We start from the raw sequence: 12,616 nt of genomic DNA, 5'->3' as shown, positions 1-12,616 counted from the left end.
GAGTAGGTGGTTCTCTCTCAAAAAATGAGTAGTGGAAGTGTAGACACGTTCGGATGGCTCTCTCACATATGGATATGGGGGTGGAGGGGTATATATAGCCTCCACACAAAATCCAACCGTTACACACATTTGACCCAACTCGGTCAGACCGAATAGAAGAACTCGGTGAGACCGATTCAGTTCAAAATGTGAACGTTAGGAATTTCGGCGGGACCAACATGATCAACTCGGTTGGGACCGATGTGCTAGGGCTAGGGCAAAACCTCATCTCAGTGAGACCGATTGCATGAACTTGGTGACACTGATTTCAGCAAAAACAAACAGAGAGTTGGTCAGGCAAACTCGGTGGGACCGATTGCACATTTCGGTGAGACCGAAATAATTACAACATGCAATAGAGAGTTTGCAAGGCCATCTCGGTGAGACCGAGATCCGTATCGTGAGACCGAATTGTCCAAGGTTTCTGGCAGTGGTTAGGTCAACTAAACTCGGTAGCGCCGGATAGATCAAATCGGTGGGGCCGAGTTTGACTTTGAGTTTTTGACATATGTGGAAATGAGAAAATGGATGAGGGTTTTGGAGCAGTATCACTAAGCATTTTGAGCAAGTAGACCATTAAGCAACACCTCATCCCCTTTTAATATATTGACTTTCCTATGGACTCAATGTGATCTTGGATCACTAAAGTGAAAAATGAAGAGTCTTGAGCTTTTGCCAATCTTTGTCCTTAGCATTTTGAGAGGTCCACATCTCTAGTCCATGCCATGCCAATTATTGAACTTTCTGAAATATTTAACTTGAATGGATATTAGTCCAATGAGCTATATGTTCTTATGAATTACCAAAACCATCCGGGGATTAGTTGCACTTTCAACCTCCCACCGAGGATGCCAAGATCATGTAGATTACGGGAGAATGTTCCTCGGCAAGTTACATGATATGGAGCACATCGGGGCAGCGGCCCCAGTGTCGTTGTGGATGTTGCAAGTCGATTCTCGTTGGTGTGGAGTGGTAGCGGACAATTCCGTGTCGCTTGCGCAGCCACCCGATGGTCGTGGCCGTGCTCAAGATAGGAGGATGTGAGAGTACTCATATTAACTGAAGATGGCTCGTGGAGATAATATTCGTTGCTTCAACAAGGATGGAATCCCCCTTACCTAGTGGGGCATTTTTGTTGATTTCTGTGGTCTTTTTTGAACATATTGTTATAGTACAAAATTATACGTACACTTTTATTCTGTTTTCTTTACAAAAATGATACAAATCTATTATAAAGGTTCTATAAAAGTACAAAATTCCCCAAACATAATAAAAACTACATCAAGGTCCCTATATCGCCGAACAGTTACTTATGACGTCAGAACGAGCCACCGACGCGTCGCTGTCACCGCTCTTGTACCAGGGCCGGTATGATCTTGTCGATACAGACGATAAGTCTTCATGCACGTGACCTAAGAACCATTATCCCAGAGCCGCAATGGTAACCGTTGAACTCTTGAGCTGATTTGAGGAACCTCACCCCTAACCTCGGCTAAATTGTGACGGTAGTATGGTGTAATCATAAATGGATATATAGTAAGTGACAAGTGTGGGTACTCTACATATATATTAATCAATTAAAAAACTGCCCTGAAGAAGTGTTTGTGATTGTTTTGGAACGTGGCTCGTTAATCGCATTTCTTAGACGCGGACTGCTCGTACATACATAAAACGGTGTCGGCCATCGGAACAGTTGTAACAAGTCTGCGGTGGGACTTTTTCACCAAGACACCAATGCCGTCAAGCACTTTTCGCTATTTTTTATCTCCTAATTCTGTCAATCTGACACATTCATAGCGCAAGTCTGCATACCTACTTACCTACTACCTAATTTAATTTCTATCTGTAAAATTTTGATTTGATAGTGCTCTTTTCTTTTCCAGATGGCCTAGGAATCTGGGTGCATTTTAGCTAGCTAGGTTCCCCACTTATTTTCCTTTTATCGGTATTTTTTACTCTTTATAATCACCTTTTGCTTTCTTTTGTACATTTTATGGTTCCATATTACGCAACCATTACCTATATAGTGTGCCAAGATTTGGTTGATAATCATCAACTTAATTCAGTAGTGGCCATTACTGATAGATATGACATTTGTTGTCTCTGTATCTATGCCACCATAAACAGCTAGCTCCTTATCCAATAATCCACTTGTTGTAAGCAAAAGGTACCACTAACGCAAGAGCACATCTATCAGGTGTTGCATATTTAGATTTAGCCTATCCTCCCCACCCATTTTTTTGCCTACTCTAAATTATCTTATGATCTGATCACCTCAAGCTACAAATTACATTTTCGCCAGAAAACAACTTCTGCTTATGTTACTACTAACTAGTCCCACTGATGTACGTGGTTAAAGTACAAATTAATTGAGTGCCATATGCAACCCCTTTGATTTAATTTTGTTTCCCATTGCATTTGTAGGAGCTGAGCTATCAGTTTTATTTTCTTATAAGTTCTATACTACTCCCTCCGTTCCAAAATATTTGGCTTTCTAGAGATTTCAAATGGACTACCACATACAGATGTATATATACATATTTTATAGTGTAGATTCATTCATTTTGCTCTGTATGTAGTCACTTGTTAAAATCTCTAGAAAGACAAATATTTAGAAACGGATGGAGTACGTATTGGTGGATTTGTGACCGAAGAGGCAGGCCTTTGCAATCCATCATTTTCCCCATTCTCGTGGTTCCGAGTCTTTTGTTTATTTTTCTGCAGGGATTTCCGAATCCCAGTAAGGACGGTTTCCAATATGATGAAATATAATCATGCATATCTCCGTTCCCACCTTTTTGAATTTTGTGAATCACAGAGTCACTTGGACTATGCACTGTTCTTCAATAATTTTAGTATATATCAATGTAAATTATCAACAAATATCCCTCGTAAAAAAAGGAGTTTGATGATGGCAGTAGTAGTAGTACTATTTTCTGTCATTTTTTTGAAGTACCAGTACTATACTTCTTTAGTTCCATAATGTGGTGCGTATAATTTTTTTGAGAAGTCAACTTTGAAAATTTGACCAAGTGTATAGAGAAAAACTATTCATATCTACAATACCAAATATATAAAATATGAAACTACGTCTTATGATGAATCTAATGAAATATGTTTGACATTCCAGATGTAAATGTTTTCTCCACAAACTTGATGAAGTTTGAATTTTCAAAAAATCTATATGCACTACATTATGGAACAGAGGGAGTACTATAGAGTCAGGAAAAAAAAACTAGAAATCAAGGAAATTAAACACTTAATACTACCGAGCCGATGAAAATAGGCAACCGGAAGCAGGTAGTGGGCCGTAATATAGCCCACTCGCCGCTTCCACAAGCGGCCCAGCATCAACTGCCCTTCTCTCTCTTCTTCTCCCCACAGGAGTCTGCATTTGGAATTCTCAAAAAAAAAAAAGGAGTCTGCATTTGGAGGGAGCGGAAGTGAAGTCGCGCGCCCAGTCCCCTCCATTTTCCCGCCTTCCCCAAACCCTAGTCTCCGAGGCGATTTTCGATCCATCCCACCGAAGAAGAAAACGACGGAGAGGATGCGTGGCGGCACGGTGCAGATCAACTGGCACGACCTGCAGCCGGTGCTCACCCTCGACTTCCACCCCGTATCCCGCCGCCTCGCCACCGGCGGCGGAGACCACGACATCAAGGTCCGCCATTCTCTTTTCTCTGCACAGGAGATCCGAATCTCGTGACTGTGCCGTGCCTCCACGGTCCGGCCTGGGGCTGATTTTCGAGCTGGGGTTGCATGAATAGTCCGTGAACTTCACGCCCCGACTTATCCCCTCCGATTTCATGTCGTCTGGCTTGCAGATCTGGGCGATAGCGTCGGATGAGTCGGAGGAGAAGCTCCCCACCGCTTCCTACGTCAGCAGCCTCTCGTCTCACAGCTCCGCCGTCAATGTTCTCCGCTTCTCTCCTTCTGGTAGGTGGTAGCGTAATTTCATAATATCTTCAATGCCAGCGTAGGCGGCATCTATTTCTTATTTTCATTTCATATGAGAAGTTTCTTATGTTTTCTTTCCTGGGAAAAAATGAAGATAAAATAAACACCCAATGTATTTTTTGTTTGATACGCTTAATTAACCCCATCTTTTGCACTGGTTACATGCAGGTGAAAATCTGGCGTCTGGTGCTGATGGTATGTTCAATTTTGCACTGACACCTTTTTGTTTCGCTGTTATGGAAGGCACCAGTTCTCCCAATTCAATCAAGGAAGAAATTTATTTGTTGTTCCCATACGGAGGGTTTGAAATTCACAACATAACCAACACAATAGAAAACAGCCAGAAAAGTATCCACCACTCTGCTTGGTCCTGTAGTCAGCATGTTTTTCACGAGCTCTACTCAAAGGCATACTTGTGTACCAGTACCACTTGGTTGAGCATTTGCATCTGTCGTAGAAGTACAACTTAACTCGTCCTACTTGAAGCTATCGTTGTTGTAGCTAATTGATCGGTTGAATTTTATGTGTCCTAGGTATGTAAACTGGCTTCTTCGGTAATTGACATCTGATGGTTTAAATTTGACCGAGAAAAGTAGGAAAATTTCTACTGCGGCATTTTAAATTATATTTATATGTTTGGTTGTACAAGTTAGGGTATAAGTTCTATAAAACTAAGACCAAACTGGAAAGCTGCTGAATGCTGTTCAGCCAATCACCAAATTAACCTGGCATGTCTGTAATTTCACTCCCATCTCTCAATAGTTAGGTCTTAATTGTTGAACATGTTATTTCCAACAATCTGTATGCACCAAGGTGCTAGGATTGCAACCTTGATAACTCAAGGCACTCTAATATTTCATTGGGATCATGAAATGCTTCACACACCTAGAGATTAACAGTTATATTGAGAGAATAATTCCTGCGCCTTTGTGACAGGTGGTGGTATTATCCTTTGGACATTGCACTCCACTGATGATGGCGAGGCTTGGAAAATACACAAATCCTTATTGTGAGAGATACCATCTGAAAATAATGGTTCCTTGAAGCAGCACTCTTGTTTTGATGCATGCTCAATTATTTTGGCCTTGTTTGTATGGTAGGTTCCATCGCAAGGATGTTCTTGACCTGCAGTGGTCGAGTGATGGGTCATACCTTGTTTCTGCTTCAGTTGACAACAGCTGCATAATATGGGATGCTAATAAAGGTAATTCCTAGCAAAAGCAGGTGATTCGATGTTTGCACCATCTTGGCTTCTGTATCATATGCTTGATATGCAACATCATTCTCAGGTGTGGTGCAACAGATGTTGGAAGGCCATTTGCATTATGTTCAGGGGGTGGCATGGGATCCTCTGGGTCAATATATTGCCTCTTTGAGCTCTGACAGAACTTGTAAAATTTATGCAAACAAGCCTCAAGGCAAATCCAAGAATACGGAGAAGATGAACTTTGTTTGCCAGCATACACTAGTGAAGGCAGAACTTCAAAATCATGACGAGTCCAAGGTTCGTTTGATGTACTTTAACTGCCACATCCTTTTGATGTGCATTGAACAAGTAAGATAATCCTTTATCTTGCAGCCACCAGTTAAAACTCATTTGTTTCATGATGAGACATTACCATCTTTCTTCCGGAGGCTGGCATGGTCACCGGATGGGTCTTTTCTGGTACTGCCAGCAGGTATAGTTATTTTACCATGTGCACACAATTTAGCTTACCTTCACCACATTCTCTGTCCCATTAACAAGTTTTGCTCTCTTTTTATCTTAACCAGGCCTGTGCAAATACTCATCTGAAGTGATCAACACTGCCTATATTTTGTCAAGGAGAGATTTGTCAAGGTAGGACATTTAATACTTGAAATAACATCTCTATGATCCCAGCTTTAAAATAAATGACTCCATTCTTCGAGTTCAGCTGGTACCTACAATAACATAATGTAAAAAATAAAGCATTAGATAAGCTCTATCACTGATTTGTTCCTTCACATTACACGAACATCCAATCACAAGTAAAGTTGAAGAAGGCTGTACATAATTTCCTAGGCGCTTCTGGAAATTAGATTGACTTGCTTCATCTAAAATTCTGTTATAGGATGGAACTAATGTTCTAACCTTTCAGAGCTCTTTGATTCCCTAGTTGTCTTAGAATGCTATAAATAGTTGTGTGGTTTCTGGATACACGCTAAAATTTTAATTTCTTATTTCTTGATCGTATAACTTATTCCACTATACATAGTTTTGTAGTTCTTTAGGATACTAATTTGTTTGGCCCTGCAGGCCTGCAATACAACTCCCTGGTGCAAGTAAAGCTATAGTAGCAGTTCGTTTTTGCCCTATTGTTTTCACCCTACGTGGTTCTCAATCAGGTAGCTTCATTGGCTTGCAACCCTGCCAGGAGGTTCTCACGGTGTTACTGATCTGTTACAGTGAAATTGAACTACTTCTGTACTGTTGCAGAAGGTTTATTCAAGCTTCCTTACCGAGCTGTTTTTGCCGTTGCTACTTTCAACTCTCTTTATGTCTATGACACCGAAAGTGCTGCTCCAATTCTAATACACGCTGGTCTACATTATGCCGCCATTACGGATATTGCATGGTGAGTACAACAACAGTTTTTTGCTTCTAGAGTCTTCTCCATTGGTTACACAGGAACTCATTCCTATTTGGCATTCCTACTGGAACTAGAAATTCATCTTTTCCTTATTCTGCCAGGTCTCCTGATGCGAAGTACTTGTCATTGTCATCGCGAGATGGTTACTGCACTATTATTGAGTTTGAGAATGAGGAACTAGGGCAGCCGCATGCCCTCTCAGGTATTTTCTATATATTCCCTTTTCTGTCTTCTCTCTTTCTGGGGAGGGTGGTTTGCAGACAGTTTCTTATCATAACCCCAATGATTGGTGCATCTTACCTTGTGATGCAACAAAGGTTGACGAGTCGACCAGTCGACGAGTCGTTCCGAGGCTGAGACTCAGACTATGCGTGACTAATCGACACTAGTCGACACTGAAGTTCCGACTCATAGACTAGTCGACACTGAAGTATAGTCGGCCCTGGAGTTGAGACTCATAGACTAGTCTTGACTAGTCCTTGGACTCGTAATCCATGAATGCAACCGCCTTTGATTCATGGTTTAAGACAAATGTGCATAATTTTATGCTGCTAGATGCTAGTAAGATGGACAGTTGTCCATCATGGCATGCATTTACTTGAAAATGCTCTTCTAACAGTTCAATTTTCTGAAAATCTCACAGGAAAAAAGGACGTCACAGAGGGAAATGTCACATGCAGAAATACTAAGCCACCAACTGTAGATAGCATGGAAGTTGATGTCGGTACCTGCAAAATTAAGAAGTCAGGCAGCCCTGTGGGTACAGTGACACCTCCACCAGTGTTGGCCGAAAATAGCACATTGAGTAAGCCTACTTCGAAGCAATTTACTTGTGTTGCAATCAACTATGTGGCTGAAGTGGTTAAGATTATGACATCTTGTGTAGTACTGGACAATCACTTTTACGTCAAAGTGTATGAAATTTTGTTTGTGGCCATGTTCTCCTTCAGCTCTAGCTCCAGAATTTCCCTTCTGATCATGGTACACACTGAGGAACCACATGGAAGAATGGTTTTGTTTCTGAACACATTTAGTTATGAGTAACATGCAACCGCTAGCCGTTCTGACATTGGTCATGTGTAATTTTGTTAAAATAGTTCCTACCACACACATTAGTCGGCCATACACAATGCCAACAATAACAATCACATTTAATAGACCAAATAGTCTTCCAGTGTATTTATTTCAGTTAAGTGTCAGTATATACGCTCATATGAAAATTGTATATGCATCAAGGACCAAGGGTATGGATATCATTCTAAACAGGGTAGTAACTGTGCTTAATAGTCTAATAGAGAGTTTCAGTCTGAATCTGCATCATGCTTACATTGGCTATCTTTGTTCCTTATTGCACGCACTTTCCCTGTGGCGATCGCCCTTTCATGGTTATTCTTCTATACTCTTCAGGAATGAAGGAAGGAAATGTGGCTTGTGAACATGCAAAGCCAAAGGCAGACAACATGGACGTAGATGTTGGTGCCAGCAAAGCCAAGACGGAAGCCAGTCCTATGTCTGTAGAAGTGACACCACCACCAGTGTCAGCCCAGAAGAGTGCATCGAGTAAGCCTACTAAGAAGCGAATTACTCCTATTGCAATTAACTAAGTAGCAGAAGTAGTTAGAATCATGATATCCTTTGTATTGACAACAAGTACTGGAAACTACAAATTAGGTTACTCTGTAAAGAAATGTAGCCTGCTGCTGTTTTCACCTTCTGCTGTAGTCCCAGAAATCCACTCTCTGCTCGTGGCACGTATGGATCAATTTTATGGGCAGAAAGATCATGTCTATTTGCGAACACAATTTGATAAGAAGTAATATTCGTGAAGTGTCTTTTCACTGTTTGTTGTGTGATGTTTTGTTAAGGAAATCCATTCATAGACATAAATTGCTCATATGTACTCCCTCCGTTCGGAATTACTTGTCGCAGAAATGGATGTATCTAGATGTATTTTAGTTCTAGATACATCCATTTCCGAGACAAGTAATTCCGAACGGAGGGAGTAATACTTATTCGCTAGTCTTTTCACTGTTTGTTCTGTGATATTTTGTTAAGGAAATCCATTCATAGACATAAATTGCTCATATGTAACTGCTGACAGCAATAGTTTGCATATTGATTCAATCAAATTGGGTCTCCGACGCCCTTATTTCAATCACACGAAAGCCCTTATTTCAATCACACGAAAGAAGATACAGTCTTTATCAAAATAATAAATGCATGAAATCAGTGTGGGTATGGATTTGATCATTGCCTCGAGCTGCTGAAGTGTCATCAGTACAGGCAATCTTGGGCAGATTGTGCCATCGTCTTAGAACTTGGTAATGCGTCCCTTTGATTTTGCAGACGATTCTTCTTTGTTGTCTGCCTCTTCAAACCTGATATCTTCATCTTCTGAAAGGACCTCGATCTTCTCGCCGTGGGGCCCTGACTCGATCTTCTCATCAACATGGATGTGTCCGGTGACGTTGATGACCTCTGAATCCTGCTTTGCTTTGCTCTTCTGTTTCTTGTTCCACATCCAGGCGCTGTGGTTTCCTGCTGTGGCTGTGCCTGACTCTTTGCCGACGGCCTCTGATTCCTTAACCGCCTCTTGGAACTTGACGTCCTCGTCAACTGTCAGCCTGACGGCCTTGGATCCCCCAGGGCCCGACATGGCCGATTTGTGGACATGGACATGGTCGCTGAAGTTCAATACCTCTGCCTTCCTTTCTGTCTTCCTCTTCTTTTTCTTGTGCAAGCAGAAGGCAGCTAGGCATGCAAGCAGGAGGAGCCCGCCTAGGGAGACGAACACCACGATGATGACCATGTGGTGTGGAGGGCTAGGTGGAGGTGTTGGCGGGCTGATATGTGGCGGAGGTGGGGCTAGTGGGCGTGGTGGAGGTGGGCGAATGGGCGGTGATGGTGGGGGTGGAGCACGGCGAGGTGGCGGTGGTGAGGGTGGAGGTGGAGCACGGCGCGGCGGAGGTGGTGGTGGCGCACGCCGGGGCGGAGGTGGGGGCTGAGTTGGCGGAGGTGGAGCACGGCGCGGAGGAGGAGGCTGGGTTGGTGGTGGGGGAGCACGGCGTGGAGGCGGCGGGGGTCGAATGGGTGGCGCAGGCTGCCGTGGTGGTGGTGGGGCTTGAGGGCGCGGCGGGGGTTGAACGGGTGGCGCAGGCTGTCGTGGAGGTGGTGGTGCTTGAGGGCGTGGCGGTGGCCTTGGACCGAAAGGGCTTGGTGGCGGCCTTGGACCGAAAGGGTTTGGAGGAGCGTAGGTGTTGGGTGGAGGGAAGAAGGGGAAGGGGAAGCCGAGGCCTGGAGGGTTTGGGTTGAAAGCCATTGCCGGATGAGCTAGTTGATGATGCTCGCTCTGGGACAATGCTGCTGCTGCTGTAGGTGTAGTGAGAGGAGATGGTGCAGTGAGTTGTGGTGGTGAGCATGAGCATGCATGTGGTTATATATGTGCGTGTGTTGTGGGAGGGAAAGAGACGAGGAGTGTGATGTGGTTTGAAGATTTGAGTGACTTGGCTGCAATGCTACGGCTTGAGCTGGGGTACGTTGCTTCTAAACAATCCGTTCCTTGGCATCGAAGCCCATGTAGCTGGCCGGCGGCCCTTCTTCTCTCTCTTTTTTGCCACTTTGGTCCTCATTCGTAGATCCTAATGAAATCCTACCTACACAGCCACACTACACGCCGATATGTGTATCTATCATTCACGGCTTTATTCCGAATTAGCGTAGCATATAGATCATCATCTTGTTTTCAAATGACAAAAAAGAAATAAAGAAAGACGGGTGTATTGCTTGATTGAAGCTCTTGTGATTATTTCGGCCAAGTGGCCAAACCGTAGATCATTCGATTACCGTCCAGGTCCAGACGTTCTGCGTTTATGACATCCCATCAGCCTAACATCATCTCCTGCTACTGACAAGATATAGCTTGTAAGCATGCGAAAACCGCATATCAGATACTTGAGTGTGTTGCAAGGCCATCTTCCGAAAGACCACGAGTGGCACTATGCCCTCCAGGATTTCATGCACGATTCCTCACCTATCTATATCAGTTACAAAGCGACTCTGGCCGTGTGTATGTTCACATGTTGAGGCCGGGACAAGTCTTCCCCGATCTAAAACAGATCCGTTACAAAACGTGTGATTTCGGAAAGGAAGTGACCAGCGAGCACCCTTGCTACACCCCCAATGAGCTCCTATTTCTGATAGATGAATGCCGAGCTGAAACTGTGACGCTGATGTTTGGATGAAGTTTGTTTAACTGACACGACAATTGTTTCTGAAATCGTTTTGCTGAAGTTTACTTGAGAAATGGAATCTCAGGGCAGGGCATGTACTCAGATTTTATTTCTTTGACATTTTTCTCCCGCATTTCTACTCTACATATCCTCAGTAAAGTTGCTGAACTATATCACGATGAGTTGGCCTGTTTCATGATCTCTTGCAGTAATATAATGCAGAGGCAGAAGAAAAAAAGTAGTTAGTCGAACAATAAAAGGGGCAAAAATTGATCAGACAAACGAAACGACCTGAATCCAGGGGCATGCAAAATCCAGGGTTTTTTTTTGAGAGAACGTCGGCCTTCATTAATTAAGCAACCAAATTACACAAAGTCTCCCGGATACAATCCGGAGTAGAAAGGAAAACACAAGGACTCACAGAGTTCAAACTAGACTTAGCTAACACATGAGCTACAACATTACAGTGCCGACGAACATGCTTGAAAGAAAACAAAGCCAGAGCAGCACACTCCGTCTTGATCTCAGCAACAATGGAACCCACCAAAGATCTGTCACAGACTGAGGAATTAAGGCGTTGAACCAAAGAGAGGCAGTCAGAGTGAAACACCACATTAGGAAAGTGCTTCTCCCGGGCCAGCCTAGCAGCGCATCGAAAAGCAAGAGCTTCAGCAACCTCCGGGGATGAGACTCCAGGCAAAGGTTCAGAAGAGGCAGCCACAAACCGGCCAGAATGATCCAATATCACCACGCCCGCCGCAGAAAAGCGCCGAGGAAGATCCAGCGCAGCATCAGAGGACACTTGCACAAAACCCTGCGGCGGCGGAGCCCGAGAAAAGCTAGAAGCTGTGGGCTCCCGCCTTGTAGCAGGGAGAGGCTTGTACAGGTGCTGGAGCACCATATCAACATAGGCTTTTGTTCGTGCAGCAGTTTGTCGAGGAGGAGGAGCCTCAGGCTCATTCCGCGCTGTATTCCGGGCCTCCCAGATGTGCCACAAGGTTACCGTCAGGACAGTAATGTCCCGATCAGAGCAACGAGAGAGGAAGAGGAACAACCACTGTCTAGGAGATTGAAAAGAAGATCGGAACAGTTTGATCCCAAAGCCCTCCTTGATCTCATCCCAGACCGCCCGAGCGTGGGGACAGAATAGCATCGCATGTCCCACGTTCTCCGACCTGCCACAGTAGAAGCAATCCGTTCTCGTCGGAACCTGACGCCGGAGCAGCTGCTCACCCGAGGGCAAACAGTCATGTGCAAACCTCCACAGAACGGTCTTCATCTTATTTGGGGCCTTAACATTCCATAGCTTTTTCCAAAGCTTCTCCTCCGAAGGACAGGCAGATTGCTGGCCTCTGCCGTCGCTACTTTGCCTGATCAGGAAACGTGACGTCCGGGCCAGGTTGTAGCCCGATCGGACCGTGTACTCGCCAAACCGTGTGAAAGGCCAGCGAGTAAAGTCCGCAACACCATCCCTGATAGGGATCTGAAGTATCTCATTGGCCACCGAATCACTGAAGAAAGCTCTCACCGAGTCCACATCCCAGCAGGCATTCTCCGCATCAATCAGACAATGAACAGTCGCCGCCGCTGGGATCGGAGAGAGGGGATGGAGGAGAGCCGGAGGCGTGGAGGGAATCCAGTGATCAGAGATGATGCGCGTGTTTCTCCCGTCACCAATACCCCACTGGACCCCCAACTTCAGCAGTTCCCGACCATGCAAAATCACCCCCCAGGTCGCCGAAGCAGAACGAGGCACCTCCGCGTTCCAAAAGTTGCCGA

At 44.4% G+C, this 12,616-nt stretch overlaps 2 protein-coding genes across 3 annotated transcripts; one reads left to right on the top strand and one right to left on the bottom strand.

Moving 5' to 3' along the window:
• The first annotated feature begins 3,447 nt into the window (after positions 1-3,447).
• LOC123159059 (chromatin assembly factor 1 subunit FAS2 homolog) lies at positions 3,448-8,451 on the top strand. 2 transcript variants are annotated; one of them, XM_044576859.1, is made up of 13 exons: positions 3,448-3,700; positions 3,864-3,975; positions 4,165-4,191; positions 4,933-5,005; positions 5,097-5,200; positions 5,286-5,500; positions 5,576-5,675; positions 5,770-5,836; positions 6,275-6,363; positions 6,455-6,593; positions 6,710-6,810; positions 7,252-7,413; positions 8,016-8,451. In XM_044576859.1, the coding sequence occupies exons 1-13, from the start codon at positions 3,587-3,589 to the stop codon at positions 8,210-8,212; spliced, it is 1,500 nt and encodes a 499-aa protein (XP_044432794.1). In that variant the 5' UTR covers positions 3,448-3,586; the 3' UTR covers positions 8,213-8,451. The 2 variants fall into 2 exon arrangements, with proteins under 2 accessions (XP_044432794.1, XP_044432793.1); XM_044576858.1 differs by having other exon boundaries at positions 3,451-3,700; positions 6,458-6,593.
• Positions 8,452-8,639: 188 nt separating this feature from the next.
• LOC123159058 (protein TRACHEARY ELEMENT DIFFERENTIATION-RELATED 7A) lies at positions 8,640-10,025 on the bottom strand. The gene has a single exon (XM_044576857.1). It carries the CDS (start codon positions 9,925-9,927, stop codon positions 8,920-8,922), a length of 1,008 nt encoding a protein of 335 aa, XP_044432792.1. The 5' UTR covers positions 9,928-10,025; the 3' UTR covers positions 8,640-8,919.
• Positions 10,026-12,616: the final 2,591 nt, after the last annotated feature.

This window comes from Triticum aestivum, chromosome 7B, assembly GCF_018294505.1.
Source record: "Triticum aestivum cultivar Chinese Spring chromosome 7B, IWGSC CS RefSeq v2.1, whole genome shotgun sequence".
NCBI classification, from domain to species: domain Eukaryota; kingdom Viridiplantae; phylum Streptophyta; class Magnoliopsida; order Poales; family Poaceae; genus Triticum; species Triticum aestivum.
Note: the sequence above shows the minus strand (reverse complement) of the source record. Positions and strands in the feature narration are given on the sequence as shown.